The sequence below is a fragment of the Carcharhinus amblyrhynchos genome, chromosome 2 (assembly GCF_965287045.1).
Source record: "Carcharhinus amblyrhynchos chromosome 2, sCarAmb.v2.hapA, whole genome shotgun sequence".
NCBI lineage: Eukaryota > Metazoa > Chordata > Chondrichthyes > Carcharhiniformes > Carcharhinidae > Carcharhinus > Carcharhinus amblyrhynchos.
Genome location: NC_137325.1, coordinates 32,140,378 through 32,164,133, shown reverse-complemented (window position 1 = coordinate 32,164,133; position 23,756 = coordinate 32,140,378). Strand labels below are relative to the sequence as shown.

Genomic DNA, 23,756 nt, shown 5'->3' with positions numbered 1-23,756 from the left:
TTCCACACAGACAAATGACACAAGCCAGGAATCAACCTGTGTCCCTGGTGAAGAGCAGCAGTACAACCACTGTGCCATCTATAGGTTAAACATGAGTATAAATACCAGCATTAGCTGGGCAAAATAGCCAGTTTCTGTGCTGTAAATTCTATGCATTTCAGAAGTGTTCTGAAAGAGTCCACTAAGTTTAAATCTGCATGGTATATTAAGACTGGTAAGAATTAAAAGACTGATTTTAAAAAAAAGGATTTGCACTCTGAACAAAATTAAATGATTTTACTATTTCTTCATTTTTATTGATGGCGTTTATCCCATGGTTTTGTTAATCATACAGTAATAAACATGGCTTTAATATTAAATTGTTCTCCTTATTATCCAAAGTCACCATAGTCCATTTAAACAAATATAAAAATATATAGTTAATACTTTGTACAACACTGTTTTGGTCCAAACAAAAGTGGATCACAAAAGCCAATACGCAAACTTTAAAGAGTTCCCAATTTTATTTAATCAGAAAGGATGTTAAATGGATTAGGCAACTTTGAATAATGAGATTTACATAATAAAATCTTCTAATAGACAATACTGAACGAAAAACATACCGCTATAACAAAAAATAATTCAAGTTCACAGATTTGGGTTTTTGTCCAAGAATGGTAAATTGACCGAAAATCATAAGATATGTACATAATAGTTTGTAATAAATTGAAATAAGTCAAAAAAGCATAAACAGAATTTAAAAAGCACATGTTCTATGAAATGAAGACAATTCATTTGAAGTCCTCCAAGTATGATTCTTCAATCATTCCGCAGTCAAAAACATCAGTGCACAACAGGCCATCCATTTAACATCTACACATTCACATACTCCAGACATACTGTGATGAAACCTTTGAAGAATTATCAGTCCCTATTCTCACTGATGCTCTACAGTCTGTACAAACCTTTCAGTACAATTGGGTGGGTTATGAACAATATCTAGTGGTGCAGATGAAGAGGTATCAATATACAAAGCCATTCACTTTGCAGGTTGTTTGTAGCCAGACCATGCCAAGTCTTTAACTAATGACACTGCTGGGATCTCACAAAAATATCTACAGTCCACCCATCACCAGGCAACTAAAAGCAGCGACCAATTATATGCAGGTTCAAATGGTCCTAGGTAGATCTGATAAAGCCCAGAAGGAGGTACAATTCAATTAATGCAGGGCACCAGCTCTTTATAGAAAATACATTTTCAATAATTAGCTGTTTTTTTTTAAAAAAACAGTTGTGAAAACTACTTCTTGCGTCTAACAGCAGTCTTTATCTTCCGACCAGTAACAGTTGAACGGCCACTAGATGTCGTAGAAAAGGGATTGGTGCTGCCAACGCTGTTCAAAAGAAAAACAAAACTCAAATTATTTAGTGAATTATGCATCAATAAATTAGACATCAGCTCAACTTATAGAAAGTAGTTCTATATCTGTGTGTTTATCCAAGCCACGCATTTACTGATGCTTGTTGATATTCCAAAACAATATCTATTGGTGCACTTGAACAGTAGACTTTAAAATAATCCAACAGCTGCTTAAAACTGCTACAGCAGAACAGAACTGCATGTTTGTATCTTTCAGTTGATTCAAATTGCAAGTTTTTCAAAATTAAAAAAGACTCAAATTTAGATTTGTGCTTAGATAGACTCAACAGCACAATCCCGTTTTCTTTTGCTGAAGACAATGAATATTCATTGTTAGATGGTGCCTGAACCCCAGTACAAATGTAATTCATCAAATGTAAAATGGGCTGTCACAAAGATTATTCCTAGACATTCTGCTAATGTCTCATGAGTTCACTGCGTAAAGATGTGTGAATGTAATCAATGATGGCAAGTTTCCCTCCGATTGCTCAACACCTTCCCTTGGAGTTCACTCGAAATGGAGTCGGTCAAAGACAGGATATACTTGATTATCCACATATATTCTATACACTAACATCTATTTCCAGTCAAATGTTAGTTTATTTAGAGATATCCAACAATTGCTTTGCAGTGCAGTCTAGAGGTGTGATCTTGCAAAACAAACACCCACGCAGAGTTCTCCCCTTTCCTGTGGAGCTCCTCTCCCCCATCCTCATACTGTCACAGCTCCATCCCTTGCCAGGTTCCACACCCACTCAGGCCCCACTCCATCAGCAGTGCCCTTAGCACAGTTATAGACATGCAAATTGTGCCATTAATATTGAAATTGGCTTTGTGCCCTTTGCTGGCAAAACAAGGCTAACACAATTGGGGGAGGCAAGAAACCAGGTGTAAACCTGGTTTTTTGCCTCTCATCCGATTGTTTGATGATGTGAGGTGGTACAATGGGCAGGACAAGGCCGTCAGATAGCACCCTAGAACTTTCAATTAAGCTTGAATTAAATAACTTTTTCCTGATAGACATCTAAACCAGATGCATTCTCCAATGCCAGAGCTTTTGTTTGACAAAATCTTCTTTCCAGTCATTGAACATCTAATCTTAACAAAACAAATATTTCAGTGGGAAGCATCTTGATATCACACATGAAGATTCTTACCCAACAGTGAATCCAGGGGCTGGGTTGAACTGGAAGCCACCAGGGGGGGCAGGCTGCTGCGATGCTCCCGTTGAAGATGATCCAAATTTAAATACCTCATTTGATGAATTGGTGGCATTGAAGTTAAAACCATGACCAGTGTTTCCAAACTGAAAACTGTTACCTGCAGAATACATGTTAATTTAGAAATAATCTCTGAACAGATGGCACATTACAACAAGGTGTTTCTGGATTACTGGTGATGTCCCTGGAAGTGATATGCCTTTCCTTTTGACTCCAGTACAAATGTAATTCATCAAATGTAAAATGGGCTGTCAAAGATTATTCCTAGACATTCAGCTAATGTCTCATGAGTTCACCACTTAAAGATGTGTGAACGTAATCAATGAACAATTCACTGTTCTACTTTGGTCACATGCCAAACTTTCCAATTTTTTGGTTTAGAAACAATTTTTGTTTTTAAAATCAACAAAAACTGTTGCGAAGTTGAATAGAGCGGTCTTTGTAAAATGCTAAAGAGAAAATGCATGGTCCCTTCAAAAGGTGGTGCTTTGTCTGTGCTTAAGAGTTAAAAAAATTCAAGTAGTATAGAGCCCCAGACAAACGTGTATTGAAAGGCCAAGCAGCAGTGTTAGCAATGTTTTGAACTCAGCCAATTTGAATTAGTTACTTAGATACCAAAAACCTATTAAATTTAAATCTGATGGTTTTGACAACCTAGGGCCAATCCTATTGTGGGAAATATTGATGTGTCATCACAGGTATGAATGAAGGGGAACACTGGGATAAAAGGAAGAGAGCAACTGCCACCTGCTGCAGCTCAAAGCCCCATCTAGATAGCAAAAGGTACCAAAGAAAAAGAAAGAATCAACAGAGAGGCCCCAGAATATTCTAGAAGTCACAAAACCTAGTTGCAGCTTAGAGTAATTAATTTTTTTTGTCATTAATAAGTCGGAATTACATTTATTGGAACAGCATGCCGTTAGAATCTTGAAGGTACCAGATTGGATAAATAAATTATTACATGTTGATTTTAGAGTGTCAGGGATTTATTTCATACTTAACCAGTAGGAGGTGCTGAAGGGCAGGTCACACCACTTCACACACTTTTTAAAGAGATTGAGGCAAAGTACTCCTCTTTGGGGGTTTTGGGTTTTAGTTCTGGGGCGCGGAGGGGGGGCGGAAATCAACCTTTGCTTTATAACAATGACCACCTTTTCTGCATTATCCTTATCTTTATAACAGTTACTGCTTCAGTTTAATATGTCAGTTTACACACCTTGGTTTCTTTCCTCTGATATCATCTCTTGGGATTATCATACTTTGCTGTATCCCTTTTGTAAGATCTTTGAAACATCTTCCTCAAACACCAATGCATATTCTTAGCATGAACCTGAGGGTGGCCATCTCACATGACTCTACTGACTCAATCACACAAAACGTAATTTCCGACCACTCACTTGTATTCCTCACCATCCTGCTGTTCTCCTGTCTGGCTTTCCACCGTTCACACTCAGCCTTGTGCTCGAATCCACTCAGGCTTGCTTTTAACCTATAATATAGTTGTAACTTACAACAGCCCTTTAACTTACTCAAAGAACTCTTTATTGCAACGACCCTGTCTAGAACAACTGTGCGTTCAGCTATCCTGGTCATACTCTGTGGAATTTCCTTTTCAAATACAGTATTCTTCACTTCCCTCTTTTCATGGAATCATAGAATCCTTATAGTACAGCCCATCGCGTCCACACCAACCCAACATCTTACCCAGGCCCTCTCCCCATAATCCCACTAATCCCCCTAACATCTCTGGACATGAAGGGGTAATTTAACTTGGCCAATCCACCTAACCTGCACACCTTTGCAATTATTCTTTAAATCGATCTTTTAACAGGAAGTTTGACCGGCATTCGACTTTGCCTCATGAGGCTTTAGTTTTTGACGGTTATATTTTTTATTCATCTGTGAGATGTGGACTTTGCTGGCTAAGGCAGCATTCATTGGCCACCCTTAATTGCCTTTGAGAAGGTGGAGACGAGCTGCATTCTTGAACCAACACAGGCCATGTGGTGTAGATACACCAACACGGCCGTCAGGGAGGGAATCCCAAGATTTTGACTCAGCGAACTTGCAGGTGGTGGTATTCCCATCAATCTGCTGCTTTGCACTACTAGATGGTAGTGGTCAGGAGTTTAGAAGGTGCTACGATGCCTTGGTAAGCTGCTGCAGTGCATCTTTTAAGAGCACACTGCTACATTGTGGGGAGAGAGAGCAAATGTTTGTGGATAAGGTGCCAATCAAGCTTTGTCCCAGATGGTGTCAAGCTTGGAGTTTTGTTGGAGCTGCAGTCATCCAGGCAAGGGGAGAGTATTCGATTACACTCCTGACTTGAATAGTTTCCTACAGGTCAGACTGTCCCATTTATCTTGAAGTTCCATGTCCATACTTAGAAAGCATAACACTACATTGTCCACCCTTAGTAGGCGTTGAGGTATTCTTATGATAGAGGAGGCCCCTGCCTGAGCCAGAGTTCCAGGTTCAATTCCGACTCCAGGACTTGATAACCAAGGAAAGTGGATTCATAACATGGTCAACAGATTCAGCATCAACTTATAAACCCTTCCAACAATCAATGGCAGATATTCCTGGTCAGCCACGTGTTGGAAGAAAATTGGAGCCTCCACTATCACTCTCCACAGCTCCGGACTATGACAGATGTAAAAGTATCAGCTGTCAAAGCAACTTGGATTTCCTGCCAAGGTGGAGAAGGGACAGTTAGTTTAGTTGGCAAGAGGGCCAGTGTGGATCAGATTGGTGCTAGCAGCACGGGGTTCAATCCTCCTTCTGGGTAGGATCAATCAGGATTTGCCTCTTTGCCCTACCCATGGAGGGAGTGGTTTGGATCTGCTATCGGGCAGTTAACTCGAGGATAGGTCTGAGCAGAGGGGAATACACAGTAATTATAAAACGGATGCCAATTCTCAACCTTGCTGGATCCAGTCTGACATTACACACTATTCTTGCAGTGTAGATAAGCTGCCAGGCATCTAATAACTAAGTGGGTGGGAATTTATTTTCCCTCCTTTCTTCCTGGGTGCAGCATAGGTGTAGTTTTATAGCAAATCCTAGGTAGCCATTTAAAAATTAACTAATTTGCTAACATTTCCAGCAGAGGAGATTGCTTTTGTTGCAATAACCCTGTTATGACAACCAACTTCTGTGTACACACAGCAGACCACCTGAAACCTATTTCTTTGGATACATACAGAGAATTACAATTATAGAAAATATTTTAAGTGACGTTTAAAAGCTGCTTGCTTACTGTCACACTATTCAATATACTTTCCCAAATTTGGGGGAACTTCTCTTACTCAGTCTGGCCTACATGTGTCTCCAAAACCAAGCAATATGGTTGATCCTTAACTGCTATCTGAAATGACCTACAGTAAGAGTTCAAGAGCAACTAGGGATAGGTAATAAATGCTGGCCTTGCCAATGATACTCATATTCCATGGAAAAATACATTTTAAAAACTGGAAATGGTCAAATTTACAAGTTCACCTTATGGAAACAAGGATTTACTTACTCGAGGTAGATGAAGTTGAACCAAATGCAGATTGCGGATTGGGTAACTGTCCTCCAAATAGAGATGGTTGACTATTAGTAGACTGTGTACCAAAGGCAGGTTGCTGACAACCAGTTGAGAATGCAAAGGTAGGAGCACCAGAAGAACCGAAGGCAGCAGATGGCTGACTGCTGCTTTGTCCAAACAGAGGGACAGGGGTGTGTGTGCTACCAAAAGGTGGAGGTGGATTTGCTGTAGCTGTGGAACTGGATCCAAATGCAAAGATAGGGTTTGATGATCCACCTGAAAACAGAATAAATGGTGAGTAACACCATTAAAAATCTTGTAGTTACTGACTTGAACACTAAACTTTTTTTTCTTGCACTAACCCAAAGTAGATAAATTTACTTTAGGACACAAGAACACAAGAAGTAGTAGTAGACTGTACGGCCTGTCAAGCCTAAACTGCCGTTCAACACAATCATGGCTGATCTTGGGTTTCACATCCCTAATTCCCCAAGGCCAAAAACCTTTAAGGTATTGTTCAGCCTCTTATCATAAGGCAACCCTCTCATCCCAGACACCAACTCAGTGAACCTTCACTGCACCACCTCCAATGCAAGTACATCCTTTCTTAAAATGTAGATTCCAACACTGCACATACTACTCCAGATATGTTTTCACCAAAACCCTGTACAGTTGTAAGACAACTTTTTAATTTTTTTTAAAATCTCCAATCCCATGTGCCTCCCTAACTAGTTGCTTCAGCTGCACGTGAATTGTGTGTCTTCTACAAGTACATCCAGTCTTTTCTTCGAACATCAAAACTTACAGTTTCACATCTTTGAAAAAAATATTGGCTCTATTCTTACAACTGAAGTGAATATTTCACATTTCCCAATATTATTCTCCATCTTGTTGCTCACTTACTTAACCGATCTAGATCTCTTTGCAGCCTGTTTCCTTCCCAAAGCTTATCTTCTTACCTAGCTTGGTGTTATCAGCAAAATTTGATATCCCATACTGTCTTCTCTCTCCCCCCTTTTCTTAAAAGTGATGCAACATGGCCAACTTCCAATCTAATGGGAATGTTTCTGAATACAAGGACTTTTGGAAAATCATAGCCAGCACATTCACCATCCCTAACTAACTCTTTTAGAACCTTGTATGTCATCAGGTCTCAGGAATGTTAGATTTTAGTCACACAAGTTTCTCCAATACATTTACTCTACCAATATTATTTTCCTTTATTTTCTTACCATGTTTAGCCCCTAGGTTACTATCTTTTTGGGGCACGTGACTCGTGTTTTCTATTGTGAATACAGACACTAAATACCCATCCATGATAATTTTGCTCTCTCTGCTTCTGAGGGACCAAAATTTACTTCTGCTACTCTCTCCCTTTATCTATACTTACCAAAGTCTGCACAATCTACTTTTGTGTTTCTGGCTAATTTACTCATTTTATATTTTGCCGTTTGGCCCTGGTATTTGGGAATGTTTAATGGTTTCTGAACATTCTTAATCTTGAGAATTGCTGTTTTGCAACATTGCAAGCCTCACCTTTTAATCTAACATTATCATTAACTTACTGAGTAAGCCAGAGATAGGTCTTTCTTGCTTGAGTTTTTGTTTTTTGATGGAATGCACTTTTGTCAACGATTTTGAATTGTTTCTTTAAATATTTCCCACTGCCCATTTACCTTCATACTGTTTATTCTATTTACCAATCAATCTTAGCCAGTTCCCCCCTCACATTTATGTAACTGGCTTTAAGTTTAAAATTCTTGTCTGTGACTGGAGTATGTCATTTTCAAATTTAACACTGAATTCAGTGATATTATGGTCATTATTTCCCAGTGGATATTTTAGTCTGAATTAATTAATTAACCCTTTCTCAATACAGAGTGCATGACCTAGGATTGCTTTATTTCTGATAAATCTCCAGCTGGTTTCAAGACACTGTTTCAAGAAATTGCCACAAAAACATTCTACAAACACATCTTCCAGACCATTCTTGCCAATTTGATTAACCTTCATATGGATTAGGACAACATCTTTCACAATTATTACATTTCCTTTGTTGTAAGTTCCATTAATTTCTTGTTTAATGATCTGCCAAATGGCATCACTACTGCTATAGAGGGTCTATAGATTACTATAATCAGTGTTTTCTAACTCTTCCTATTCTTACTTGCCACCATACTGATTCTACTTCATGATTTTCTGAAGCCACAGCTTGTCGTCACTAATTTCCTGATTATATCATCCTTTACTATTGGGGGTTACCTCTCTTCCACTGACATTTTGTCTATCTTGCCAAAATTGTGCACACCCTGGAATATTTATTTCTCAACGTGGATCAACTCGTAACCATATATCTTTGTAATAGTGATTAGATCTAAATCATTTACTTCTCACTGTGCCACTAGGTCATTTATCTCATTGCAGATGCCTTGTACATTCAGATAAGATACTTCAATGTCATTTTTTTTTTATTTCTATTCACTGGGAAAACCTTGTTCCTTAATTTTTGTTTAATTTTTTTCCTCAATCTGTCTTTATTCCCATTTCTATGCTGTACTGCTGCATTGACTCTTCTCTTTGGATTTCTAAATCTCCCTTCTTCTGAATTCTCCTGTTTGAAGCCCTGCTCGTTGCCCTAGGTATACGATTGCCAGGTCATTGGGATTAGCTGTATTTGAACCAGGCTGGGGCCAATGGACTAGCTCACTCTTTCCCAAGTACTAAGGTCAGTGCCCCACAAATTACAACCTCTTCTTCCCACACCATGCTTTGAACCATATTATGTAATTAACAAATAGATTTCAATTTTCCAAAGTTTGGATACAAACCAGCTTTCCCTCTAGCTGGTGGGTACTCAACTACTGCCAGCTTTTGCATTGGACAATAGTGGAGACTGGCATGAAACATCTGCTTCAACTATTAGGATTATTCCAGGTGCAAATAAATTCTACATAGCAGGTAGCTGAAAGATAATAATGCTACCTTGTCAATTTTTAATTCTTAGAAGGAACAGTGTGGCAATTCTGAATTACATTTGGAGTTTGATTTTCTTTTAATAAATCTGGAATTGCAAATTAGTCTCAGAAATAATGACCATGAAACCCTCGGCGATTGTCATAAAAACTTATTTGCTTCATTACTGTCCCTTTAGGGAGGGAATGTGGTTTGGCCTACATGCGACTCCTGATCCACAGCAATGTCACTGACTCTTAACTATCCTCTGAAATAGCTGAGCAAACCAAGGGCAATGAGAAACTCGCAACCAATACTGGCCTTGCCAGTGAAATCCACATAGCATGCACTTCAACCCTGTAAACCTACTTCATCATTCTATCTTAAAAGGGGAGCGGAGGAAGAGCACGAGATTAAAAAATCCAGAGATACTATTTCTCTGTGAAAAAAACAAAATAAAAAAAGGTAAACTTGCCTTGCAGGTACGCACAAATTTTTTTTGTGTAAATGTCCGTCAAAAAAAAAGCAAACCTAGCATAACGCCTTTTAGTTTTTTTAAACTGGATTGGTTTTATTATTCAACTACCTTTATATAAAATAAAAACAATCTTCATGTTGCCCACTACGTTCCTGTATTCATACAAATCTCTTGATGATGGGAGGATTTACCTGTTGAACTGGATGTTGTGGTCGAAGCTCCAAATGTAAACACAGACGATGTAGCAGTGTTATTGCTGGGTGCTGAGCCAAATGAGAATGGTACAACGGGGGCCCCTACACCCAACGTACTGGCAGTTGATTTAATGTCCTGTGAGCCAAACAGAAATGGCTTGGTTGCAGCAACAGTTGATTCAGAACTGCTTCCAAGATTTGCACTGCTCATAGTGGTGCTAGCCTGTCCAAATAGAAACGGTGGGTTTGTTGAGAGTGCAGAATTACCAAATATGGTGGAAGATGTGGAATTCCCAGCATTTGCTGCAGATGTGGAAGAATTGTTGCCAAATAAGCTGAAAGCTGGTTTTGTAGCTCCTTGTTCTACAACATGAAGGGGAAAGAAGTAAAATTAAGATTAATTTTTAAAACCATTGCAACTATTTCTACACAATTGCTCCTAAGCTGCTTATACTATTTGAATGCATCAAAATGCATATGATGCATTTTGAATGTCAAAATGATATCAGAACAGAAACACACAAAGTGTAAATAGAAAGAACATTTTGTAAATGTACTCAAGGCACTGAATGTTTAAACAGGAAACATGATCACCTTGATCTGTAAAAGACTGAAGTATTTTCTGCAGGATCTCAAGATGCATATACATATCATTTACATTTACAAACCTTTAGTGTTAAAGCCAGATTAACAAGGATGTTTTTAAACAATTAAAATGATGAAAAGAAATATGCTGTTAAATTTAGTTAAGAACTTAAGTCAAAAACTGAATGAAAAATTGATGAAGTTTAATTTGACTCAATAATACTCTGCCACCAGTCAGCAAAAGAAACTCTTCATGCTACAGATTATCGGAGAAATCTACAGACTGGATGCGAAAAGGAACAGTACGGACACCTGGGAGTGATTTTTCGGCCTTGCTGTGCCTGGTGCAGATCACGCCAATCCCAGAAAATTGCACGCAGGCCTAAAAACAGATTTCAAGCCTGGCAAACGGTTTCAATCAACCTGGTCCCTTTCTACAGGCACAGACTGGATGGCACCCAGAAAGGGGCCTCTGCCAGGCCTGGCACACTGGCAGTACCAGTGTGCCAGAGCAATTGCAACCAAGTGGGGCCTATCACTAAGGGCAGGGGGTATCAGCGACGATATCATAGAATCATGGAAACCCTACAGTACAGAAAGAGGCCATTCGGCTCATCAAATCTGCACCAAACACAATTCCACCCAGGCCCCAGACCCACATCCCCACATATTTTACCCACTAATCCCTCTAATCTACGCATCTCAGGACACTAAGGGGCAATTTTTAGCACGGCCAATCAACCTAACCCGCACATCTTTGGACTGTGGGAGGAAATCAGAGCACCTGGAGGAAACCCATGCAGACACGAGGAGAATGTGCAAACTCCACACAGACAGTAACCCAAGCCGGGAATCAAATCCAGGTTCCTGGAGCTGAGAAGCAGCAGGTCTAACCACTGTGCTACCATGCCACTCGGTAGCACAGTGGTTAGCATGTCAGGGGTCATGAAGTGGGGATCCATTGGAAGGGCGCCAATGCCAGGGATCTGTGTCAGGAGGGGGAGTAGGGAAACATCCTGCTGATGTTCCCATATCCCCCAGTGCACTGAGATTGGGGCGTCCTCTCAAAATGGCGCTCACTGGCAACTTTAGGCCTTGCCTGATCCTCCCAGGACTGGCACGCAACTCACTGCGCTCCCAAAAATGACCAAGTGTGGGACGATTGCAGTCTGGTCCGTGCCAGACAGACCAGCGTGGGTCGCTTCAGTTTTTTTTTAAACCATTGTGGCACTCTGTCAGTCATTTTTTGGGGAATTGTGACCATTATGTACTTTCTCATATACAAAAAATTTTAAGAAACAAAGTTCATAACTGTTGCTTAATGTCAGATAGGCTAAGTAAAATGCTTAGAGCAAGGAAAATAAAAAGGTACCACAAAAGGGCAACAGATTAAACAAGTAAAAAAAGGGTGCCTAGAAGATTATATATACTTCTCCTACATTATGTTAACTCAACATTATAATTAGTCAGCTCTTTGGAGGCTTTGTCCTGCCTTTTTGATGCTTTAACTGCAAAGCTGAACTCTCTTTATGAAGAGCTTCCATCTCACTGATACAACTTCAGGCCATACCACATCTAACCTGCTCTGAAAACTCTACTCATTTTGATAGCAGCTTAGACAGTCTATAACAAACTAAAATGAGCAAGAACATTCTAAATAAAACAACTCTCAACATTACAACAAAATCTCAGTTTCGCCCCATGGTCTAACTTATGGATCCTTTAAAAAAATTCCAAGATACAAATCTGCACCTTTGTCAAAATCTAACCAGCTCTTCCTTGGCCCATACCCTGTATTCCAAGCTTTTTTGAAATTCGTTATTTCTTGAGAAATATTGAGTAAAATAGGACCAAAAACATAGTGGCAGGGGTAATAAAAAGTAAAAGTAAAAGGACACAGGGTTTAGTAAGCAGCTACAGGGTGGTATGGAGGTGAAACATGCACAATGCCACAAGACATAGGAGCAGAAGCAGGCATTTGGTTCATCGAGTCTGCTCTGTCATTCAATGAAATCATGACTGATCAGGGATGTAAACTCCACTTTCTCAGCTTATACCCATTATCCTTGATTCCGTTACTAATTAACAATCTATCTCAGCCTTGAACGTGCTTAATGATCCAGTCTCTACAGTAAAGAATTCCACAGACTCACGACAGAATAAATTCCTCCTCACCTTAGTCTTAAATAATATGACATTATGCCCTCTGGTCTGAGACTCTCCCACAAGGAAAAACCACCTATCAGCAGCTACCCTGTCAAGCTCCTTAAGAATCCTGTATGTTTCAATAAGGTAACCTCTCATCCTTCTTATCTCCAAAGAGTACAGGCTCACCTATTCAACCTCTTAAGGGAATCTCTCTATACTCAGGATTCACTAGAGGAGTGAACTTTCTCTGAACTGGCTCCAATGCCAGTACAACTTTCCTTCAAAAAAAGGGCAAAAATTGTTCAGTATTCCAGGTGTGGTCCAACTAGTGGCCTTGTATAGTTTTTGTAAGACTTCCCTATTTTTATATTCCATTCCTTTGAAATAAAGGGCAACATTTCATTTGCCTTCCCTATTACCTGCTGCACTTGCACGCTAGCTTTTTGTGATTTATGTATGAAGATTCCTAAATCCCTCTGTGCTGCAGCTTTTTGCAGTCTTCCTCCATTTAAATAATATTCAGTTCATTTACCAAAGTGCATAACGTCACATCTTCCTATATTATGTTTCATCTGCTGAGTTTCTGCCCACTCACTTAACCTATCCATACTCCTCTGTAGACACTCTGGCTGGAATTTTACTCTCACCTGCCACAGGAATCAGAGTGGGTGAGGGAGGGACCATGAAAGGGTCTACTGACCTCAAGTGGGATTTTGTTGTTTTGGAATGAGCAACGCTATAAAGTCCCACTATGTCATCCTCATCATTTACCTTCCCACCTTCATCTGCAAACATGGCAATAGTACATTCACTTCCTTTCTTCAGATCATTTATATTGTAAATAGTGTCCCACCACAGATCCCTGTGGCACTCCACTAGTTACAGGTTGTCATCCTGAAAATATCACTGTCCAGTTAGCCAATCCTTTATCCATGCCAATATACTACCCCCAACATCACGGGTTCTTATCTTTTTTAGCTGCTTTTTGTGCAGTATATTAAACATTTTTTTGAAATCCAAGTATATTCATTCACTGGTTCCCTTTATCTTTTTTGCTTATTACCACCTCAAGAATTCTAATTAACTTGTTCAGCGTGATTTCTCCTTCATGAACTCATGCTAACTCTGCTTGATTATATTATGCATTTTGAAATACTCTGCTCTTGCATCCTTTGTAAGGGACTCTTAACATATTCCCAATGATAGATGGCGTTTCACCTATAATTGTTCCTCATTGTTCCTGTGGAGCAGCACGGAGAGGCAGTGATTTGGGCGAGTGTGGTGGTCGAGATTAAGGTAAATTTTTAACCTTTTCTTTTTAGTTAAAGTTGCGAGCAGTGGTGGTTTTTTCTGTACCTTTTTTTTAAATTAGCTGGTAACCGCTAGTCGTCATTAGGAGGCTTACCGGTGGTTGTAGTTTTTTTTGTCTCTCTGACCCTATAAATTGGTACAGAGAGGATACCCGATCCTCTACAGAGGTAGAGTATCCCACCCTCCCCCCTCCTCTAACCTAATAATAAGTGTGTGGGAAGTTTTTTTTTCCCTCCTGGAAATTGTTTCAGAGATGGCGGTTCAGGCAGTAAGCTGCACCTCCTGCGGTATGTACGAGATGAGGGACACCAGTAGTGTTCCTGCTGATTTTACCTGCAGGAAGTGTGTACACTTGCAGCTCCTAGAGGAGTGTGTTAAGGATCTGGAGCTGGAATTGGAGGAACTCCAGATAATTCGGGAGGTTGAGGCGGACATTGACAGGAGTTACAAAGAGATAGTCACTCCTAAAAATGAGTCTTGGGTAACTGCTAGGAAGAGGGGTAAGAAGCAATCGGGGAGACAATCCCCCAGGGCTGTTCCCCTCCAAAATAAGTTTTCTGTCCTGGAGGCTACAGTTGAGGAAGAATCAACTGGAGATAGCCAAAGGGAGCAGGGCTCTGGAGGTGAGCCTGCTGTGAAGGCTCAGGTGAGTAGGGGAAGTAAAAGATTGGGCCTGGTGATTGGGGACTCCATAGTTAGGGGGACAGATAGGAGAGTCAACAGTAATGAAAGGGGCTCAGGGCTGTTGTGTTGCCTCCCAGGGGCTGGGGTCTGGGATGTTTCACAGCGGGTGTTCAAGACTTTTAAGGGAGAGGGGAGTCAGCCCCAAGTCATAGTTCATGTGGGGACACATGACATAGGGGGGGAAAAGGATATTAAACAGAAATTTATGGAGTTGGGGTGGAAACTTGGGGCCAAATCAATCAGAGTGGTTATCTCGGGACTCTTGCCTGTGCCACAGGATAGTTTAGAGAAGAACAGAGAGAGGGAAAGTTTGAACTCGTGGCTGAGGGGTTGGTGCAGGAGGGAGGGGTTCAGGTTCTTGAACAATTGGGGCTCATTCTGGGGTAGGTGGGACCTCTACAAGAGTGATGGTCTACACCTGAATCAGAGGGGAACCAATATCTTGGGGGGGAAAATTTGCAAAGGCTATGCAGGGGGGTTTAAACTGATTCGGGGGGGGGGGGGGGGGGATCCTGAGGAGCAGGGATGAAATTGAGGGGGTCATAGATGAGGACTGTAAAGCACGGCATCGTGGGGGTGGAGTAGAGCATGGTTTGAAATGCGTATACTTTAATGCGAGGAGTATTCGCAATAAGGTGGATGAACTTGCAGCGTGGATCAGTACCTGGAACTTTGATGTTGTGGCCATCTCAGAGACGTGGATAGAGCAGGGACAGGAATGGTTGTTGCAGGTTCCGGGATTCAAATGCTTCAGTCGGAGTAGAGAAGGAGGTAGAAGGGGGGGGAGGAGTAGCATTATTAGTCAAGGACTGTATCACAGTGAGAGAAAAGAAGTTTGATGAGGACTTGTCTGTTGAGGTAGTATGGGCTGAGATTAGAAATAGGAGAGGAGAGGTCACCCTGTTGGGAGTCTTTTATAGACCTCCTAAAAATTCTAGAGGTAGAGGAAAGGATTGCAGGGACGATCCTGGACAGGAGTGAAAGTAATAGGGTAATTGTTATGGGAGACTTTAACTTTACTAATATTGATTGGAATAGCTATAGCTCTAGCTCGTTAGAGGGGTCAGTTTTTACACAAAGCGTGCAGGAAGGTTTTTTGACTCAGTATGTAGATAGGCCAACTAGAGGTGAGGCTATATTGGATTTGGTGCTGAGAAATGAGCCAGACCAGGTGTTAGACTTGGAAGTTGGTGAGCATTTTGGAGATAGTGACCACAATTCGGTTACGTTCACCTTAGTGATGGAAAGGGATAGGCATGAACCTAGGGGCAGTAGTTATAGCTGGGGGAAGAGTAATTATGAGGCTATTAGGAGAGAATTAGGGAGCATAGGTTGGACTAGGAAACTACAGGGGCTGGGAACATCCGAAATGTGGAGTTTATTCAAGGAGCAGCTACTGCGAGTCCTTGATAAGTATGTCCCTGTCAGGCAAGGAGGAAATGGTCAAACAAGGGAACCGTGGTGCACTAAAAAAGTTGATTGGCTGATTAAAAGGAAAAAGGAGGCTCATGTCAGGATGAGGCTTGAGGGCTCAGGTAGTGCACTGGAAAGCTACAGATTAGCCAGGAGGGAGTTAAAGAGTGAGTTAAGAAGAGCTAAAAGAGGACACGAGAAGACTTTGGCTGATAGGATTAAGGAGAATCCTAAGGCTTTCTTTAGATATGTTAAGAATAGAAGATTGGTTAGGGCAAGATTAGGGCCAGTCAGAGACAGCAGTGGGAAGTTATGTGTGAAACCGGAAGAGATTGGAGAGGCACTGAACAAATATTTCTCTTCGGTATTCACGCAGGGAGGCGTAAATGTAGTTGTGGAGAACACTGGGTTACAGGGTTGTAAACTGGATAGTATTGAAGTAGATAAGGAGGATGTGCTAGATATTCTTGAGGGTTTGAAAATAGATAAGTCCCCTGGGCCGGACGGGATTTACCCTAGGATTCTCTGGGAGGCAAGATAGGCGATTGCAGAGCCTCTGGCTCTGATCTTCAGGTTGTCGTTGGTCACAGGTATAGTGCCAGAAGACTGGAGGATAGCGAATGTCGTCCCATTGTTTAAGAAGGGGAATAGAGACTTCCCTGGGAATTATAGACCGGTGAGTCTTACTTCTGTTGTGGGCAAAGTATTAGAAAAAATTATTAGGGATAGGATTTATAGTTATTTAGAGAGTAATGAATTGATTGGAGATAGTCAGCACGGTTTTGTGAAGGGTAGGTCGTGCCTTGCTAACCTTATTGAGTTTTTTGAAAAAGTGACCAAAGAGGTGGATGGAGGTAAGGCAGCTGACGTGGTATATATGGACTTTAGTAAAGCTTCATGGAAGGCTTCTGCAGAAAATGCAGATGTATGGGATTGAGGGTGATTTAGTTAATTGGATCAGGAATTGGCTAGCTGATAGAAGACAGAGGGTGGTGGTTGATGGAAAGTATTCGTCATGGAGTTTGGTTACAAGTGGTGTGCCTCAGGGATCTGTTTTGGGGCCACTGCTGTTTGTAATTTTTATAAATGATCTGGATGAGGGTATAGAAGGATGGATTAGTAAATTTGCTGATGACACCAAAGCCAGAGGAGTGGTAGATAGTGAAGAGGAGTGTCATAGTTTACAGAGAGACTTGGAGAAGTTGCAGAGCTGGGCCGAGAGGTGGCCGATGGAGTTTAATGCGGAAAAGTGTGAGGTAATTCACTTTGGCAGGAATAACAGATGTGTAGAGTATAGGGCTAACGGTAGGACTCTGAATAGTGTTGACAAACAGAGGGATCTAGGTGTATATGTGCATAGATCCCTGAAAGTTGGAAATCAAGTCGATAAGGTTGTTAGGAAGGCATACGGTGTCTTGGCGTTTATTGGTAGGAGGATTGAATTTAGGAGCCGCAACATCATGTTGCAGCTGTACAAAACTCTGGTGTGGCTGCACTTGGAATATTGTGTACAGTTCTGGTCCCCACATTATAGGAAGGATGTGGAGGCATTGGAGAGGGTGCAGAGGAGGTTTACCAGGATGTTGCCTGATATGGAGGGAAGGTCCTATGAGGAGAAACTGAGGTATTTGAGGTTGTTTTCGTTAGAAAGAAGGCAGCTAAGAAGAGACCTTATTGAAATGTACAAGATGATTAGAGGTTTAGATAGGGTGGACAGTGATAGCCTTTTTCCTCGGATGGAGAGAGCTAGCACGAGGGGACACAGCTTTAAATTAAGGGGCGGTAGTTATAGGACAGATGTCAGAGGTAGGTTCTTTACCCAGAGGGTGGTGAGGGAATGGAATGCCCTGCCTGCTGCAGTTGTAGATGCGCCAAGTTTGGGGGCGTTTAAGAGGTCCATGGATAGGTTTGTGGATGGAAAGGGATTGGTTTAGGTTAGCGGGTCATTGCTTTTTTCTTAATTGGTCGGCGCAACATCAAGGGCCGAAGAGCCTGTTCTGCGCTGTAATGTTCTATGTTCTATTAATTATCAGGTGTATTAACTGAAATTTAGGTAAAGTGCTTAGTGCTAACATTATTTCTTCTTTAATTTCAAAGCTTTCCTTTTAAAAAAATTAAGTTAACAATTTAAAGTGGGTCATACCAATCCTGGCTAGTACAAGAGATCTCTGGAATATTTGCATAATCATTCCAGACAAAACAGATCGAGCAAAACAGTCACGTTTCCCTTGATTCAAAGGAGCTATGCATTTAATCCAAGAATCCACCAAATCATCCCAGTTAACAGCCAAAATTACAGTAAACAAGAACACAAGAAATATCATAGAATGCCTGCAGTGCATTTGGAAGCTATTCAGCCCATTGACTCTGTACTGACTGTCTTTGACAGAACATCTTACTTACGTTTACCCCTTGTCTTATTCTCATAGCCCATGCATTTATCCCACTTATACCATCTTGGGACGCTAAGGGGCAATTTAACATGGCCAATCCACCCAACCACACATCTTTGGACTATAGGAGGAAACCAAAGCATCTGGAGGAAACCCATGCAGACATGAGAACAAGCAAACTCCACACAGTCATTGATGGCAGGACTCAAACCCGGTCCTTGGCACTGAGGAGCATCAGTATAAAATAAAACCAGGAGAACACCTCAGGCCCATCAAGCCAGTTCTTCCATTCAATATGATCATGGTTGACCTCTGGCTACAACTCCACTTTTCTTCAATTCCCTGAGACACCAGAATGCACCTATCCCAGGCTTAAATGTATTCAACAAAGCAAACTCAACTCTCAAGGGTAGAAAATTCCAAGATTCACAAACTTTTGAGTGAAGTAATTTTAGTCCCACACGATCTGCCCTTTATGATGAAACTGTGCCTTTGTTTTATTTTCCCCAATCAGCAGGAACAATATCTCAGCATCTATCCTATTAAGTCCTTTCAAATTTTGAATGCTTCAATGAGATCATCCAGCATTCTTCTAAACTCCAGAGCATATAAGCCCAATTTACTTACTCCAGGGACCAATCTAGTAAACTTTTGCAATACCATTTCTAACGCAAGTATATCCTTCCTTAAATATGGAGACAAAAACTGCACACATTATTGCAGATATGAACTCTCAAGTCTTGTAACAATTGTAGAAACACTTCTCTATTTCTCTGCATCAATCCCCTTTGCAATGCAGGTCATTTGCCTTAATTACTTGTATTTGCATATTTACTTCCTGCATTCTATTAGCACACCCATGTCTCTGTGAATATCAATAGACAAGTTTCACACCTTTCAAACCATATTCTGTTTTTCTATTCTCATGACCAAATTTAATAACTACACATTTAGCATATAATACTTCACCTGCCATCTTGTTGCCCACTTGCTTAACTTGGCTATCTCTTTGCAGCCTGTGTCCATATTACAATTTACATTTCCACCTAGCTTTACGTCATCACCAAACTTACCATACAATGCTCTCTGCCACTTCATTTGTCATTAATATAGATTGTCAATGGCTGAGGTCCCAGCATTGATCCTTTACAACTCGTGGTTGCAGTCTGCCAACTTGAAAAGTTCCTGCTCATGCCCACTTTTTAACCAGCTGCCCATTAACCAATTAGCCATCCATGCTAATATATTAGCCCACATTCCATCTCACCTATTTATCTTTTGTGTGGTACATTTCGCAATGTTTTTTTGAAACCCAGGTGTACTATATCTACAGATTCCTTTATATTTATCCTACGAGTTACATCCTCAAAAAATTCTAATAAATTTCTCAAGTGTGATTTTCCTGCGGTAAAAGCAAATGGACGTGTTCTGATCATACTATGTTTTCCTAGGTGCATTGTTTAGACTGCCTCATGAATAGAGTTGGGGGCGGGGGGGGGGGTTGTAATTGACAAATATCCTGACGCTATGTTGACAAGTATTTTATCAGCTAGACTTCCTTATTAGTCATATTAATCAATGGAAAAATATACCTCTACATTTTCACATGCTGATGAACTACGATCACATATCATTCATGGCATCATTTATAATTTATGAAGCGCCTGAAGGCATCAGAGTTGGTTATGGGTTCATAAAGTATAAAATATTCACACGATATCCACAGAAATGGTGAAAAACCCTTGTCTAAACAACTGTAAATTTGTTTCAGCAATATAAACGATGTGTTTAACCATTCAATCCAGGTGATTTCAGGGAAACATAGATAAATGTGTAGACCAGCTAAGATGTCAAATGAACTTTAACATGCAGAAACGTGAGGTGATAATTGAAAGTTTCCTCGAATTTCTGTTTGAGATTCATTGGAACACTTCAGTGGCCGAGGACAAGAGAGGACTATTTGTGAGCACACTAGGGAATCAAAATGCAAAAGCAAAATTTTGCAGATACATGAAATCTGAAATAAGAACAGAACATGCCAAAAACACTTAGGTCAGGCAGCATACATGACCCTTCAGTTCAGGTGAATAATTATTAATCTGAAACATCAACACCTTTTTTCTCTTCACTCATGCTGCCTCACCTGCTTAGCGTTTGCAGTATTTTCTCCTTTTACTGGAATGATAGCTTGAAACTTAGAAACTAGAAGCAGGAATAGTCTATTCAGCCCCACAAGCCTGCTCCACCATTCATTTTGATCATGGCTGATCATCAAATTCAATATCCTGATCCCCCAGTCAAAGCAGTTGGGGATACTTTACAGGAAGGCTGCTATTTGAGAGTAACTGCACTTAATTGTAGCAATTTGGCTTGAAGACAGCTAAATCAAGACTACATGTTAACGTATTGAACACTGACCACATGTTAATAGAGTATAAGAGCTGGCGTCTAATGCTACAGTTGTACAGAACGTTGATTCGACCGCATTTGGAGTACTGCGTCCAGTTCTGGTCACCTTACTATCGGAAGGACTTGGAGACCCTGGAGAGAGTGCAGAGGAGGTTTACCAGGATGCTGCCTGGTATGGAAGGACTGGGTTATGAGGAAACATTGGGTAAACTGGGGCTCTTCTCCTTAGAAAGAAAGAGATTAAGGGGGGAATCTGGTAGAGGTGTATAAAATAATGAAGGGTATAGATAGAGTAAACAGTGGCAGGCTTTTTCCTAGATTGGGGAGATGTATCACGAGGGGTCACGAGCTAAGGGCGAGGGGGGAGAAGTATAATTTGGATACTAGAGGGAGGTTTTTCACAGAGGTTGGTGGGGGTATGGAATGCACTACCAAGTAAGGTGGTGGAGGCAGGCAAGCTGGACTTGGTTAAGGTTTACTTAGATAGGCACGAGTGAAACAGGAATGGAGGGTTATAGGAGACGGTTTTAAATACGGGTCAGAGCCTCAGGACGTTACTGGAAATCTAATGCTACATGTGTTGATGTTTTGTCTCTTTTACTCCGCAGGTGTGTCAGTCCACTTTGTTGTCTAACGAGGGGCATGCACGCAGTGGGTCGTGTGTGAGCTGCTCTTGGATGTTTCGTGCGTGGCCTAGTACTTCACATCGTTGTGTGTGCTTAAGACTCGACCAGCAGATGGGCACCACAACAGCTCAGTGACTATCACTGTTAGCTGTGCAGATACATGGATGTGGGCCAGTGTGTGGGAGTTTGCGCATTCTCCGTGGTTGCGTGGGTTTCCTCCGGGTGCTCCAGTTTCCTCCCACACCCCAAAGATGTGCTCTTAGGCTGACTGGTGTAACAAACTGTTCCTAAATTCTCCCCTTAATCTGGTTTCCAATGGGGGTACCATAAACATAGACACGGGTCAAGGGAGGTGTAGGAAAAATGCTTTGTTAAGATGGTAGCGCGGGCTTGTTGGGCCGAAGGGCCCATGCTGTGTTGTTCTTTGTTGCAATTAGAAACTTTTTAAAATCAGTTTTGAAGGAACTTTGGATGGTTCAAACCTATGTATTGATGCATTTAATTATGTCGTGTATAGAGAGGGCATTTTTCTTTCTGTCTTGACATTACATTAGGAAGCGTTAACATTTACTCTTCATGGTTTTGGTTCTGTGGGACTTGGGTTACATTTTTTGCTACTGTTCTGTATCTAAAGCAGCCTTGCCCAAACTTTATTGCCCGATTTCATTTTTTTTTCCCTCAAAAGCCTATCAACAGCAAACATGGGAAAGAAACAGCCTGTGATTGGAGGAACAGCTTCATGCAAAATTCTTCCATTCAAATTTGCTCTGACGAGCATTTTGGAGGCTGCAAATGTTGAACAATCCTGATCTGAAGGAAATATGCTATTTGTTAACACTGGAATGCAAAGTCTGGAGTTTCACGGACAAAAGATGGGCATTTGTTTTAATGTATGTGGCTGCAGTTACAGAAGTGGGTGACATGAGATGACAGCCTTAGACAACAGAAAAGGTGAATTTGGACTATTTCTAAATAAGGGATTCTGAAATAAATACTGGTCCTATTATTCAGGCATACTATTATTCATATCTCGTAGATCAAGCACAACAGAGGACCCTTGTGTTAGAAATTAAGAATTCAGACCATAAGAAATTTTAATTAGAAGGGTTTTATACCTTGAAATCCGAAAATCTTAGAAATAATAAATCGCTGTTTAACTCGGGAGGAGTGTTTGAAGCCTCGGACAGTGACAGAAAAGGTAAAAATGCAGCAATTGCGTCTCCTGCACTTGCATGAAAGGTATCATGAAAAGTGGAGGTGTCACAGAGGAAATGTTCTGTTCAGAATGCTAAAAGGAAAGGGGAGGCAAAGATGTGCTGGGTGGCAGCGTGACCCTGAAGGTGCAGGGTGATCTGTTGAGACAGACTCTGGTGAGGTAGAAGGAAAGAACAAGATAAACCCTATTACAGTGGTTCCGAGGGAGGGGAAGGGATGAGTGCAAAAGAAATGGGATAGAATACCAGTTTTTTGAGAGTCTGTGAAGTTGCAATGAACTGAGTAATTAAGCTGGTTTGAGAGAGCGCACAGGATGGAAAAGGTCCCAAGCCAGCGAAACCCTCTGTCTGATTAGTACAATAATGAACTACATGTTTATCCTAAACACGACTATTTCATTGATGAGTTCATCTTTCCATGAGATACCGAGTGTGTCATGGGCGCGGGAGATAGATACTATTGAACCTTTTTACTTGCAAAGTTGCCCAGGATTCATTGCTAGTGCTGAGAATACAGACCTTGTACTTAAGCATTTTGACCCTGTGGGTCAGTTTGTTATTTTTCCATGTCGGCTTTGTTTGGACAAAGTTGATGGCTACCTTTTCAACACATGCTGAGCTTCTTGTGCAGAGACAGGGTGCCAGAGACAGGTAACAGAATTTGCTGACTGCTTCTGATGGTGTATTATTGAACGTGATCATTAGTGAAGACAACACAGGGCAAAATTAAAGAGAATTTGGTTTGGCTAAGGGTGATGTTGCAGTGTAGTTGCATGATCCACTACCAAGCCTGCTGAAGAGGAAGCTGAGCATGCAAGCCTCTTCTGGCATGACAAAGTTGCTGCACCATCATGAGCCCCTGTAACATTGTGTAGTGAACGTAACAACTATGCATCCTGGAGTCCCAGGTCAAACTACAGAGGATATGGAGAAATCTTGGTCTCCCACAGATGGAATATACGGGCCAATTACGGCATGAAATTTCCCTGGCGTCTACCAGCTAGATCCCAACTATGGGTCAAATGGTGCCCACTACTTTCTATGTATTTTACTGAACTGAACGACCACACCAAGATAAGTCTAATGGCAAGATTGACTAGGACCCCTTGGAATAGAGTGATCATGACTATTAACACCTCTAGTAAAGGTTTTGGCTCAGTGGTGTCACTCCTGCATAAAGTCAAAAAGTTCACAACCCACT

General features: G+C 41.1%; 1 protein-coding gene across 1 annotated transcript in view; it reads right to left on the bottom strand.

The window, feature by feature from the left end:
- Positions 1-271: 271 nt before the first annotated feature.
- nup153 (nucleoporin 153) overlaps positions 272-23,756 on the bottom strand; it is a 71,346-nt gene continuing 47,861 nt past the window's right edge. The window contains exons 19-22 of the mRNA XM_080204119.1: positions 9,770-10,135; positions 6,143-6,424; positions 2,557-2,719; positions 272-1,373 (exon numbers count right to left, since the gene is read on the bottom strand). Coding sequence (XP_080060245.1) covers positions 1,280-1,373; positions 2,557-2,719; positions 6,143-6,424; positions 9,770-10,135 — 905 coding nt within the window. The 3' untranslated portion in view covers positions 272-1,279. The remainder of the gene's footprint in view (positions 1,374-2,556; positions 2,720-6,142; positions 6,425-9,769; positions 10,136-23,756) is intronic.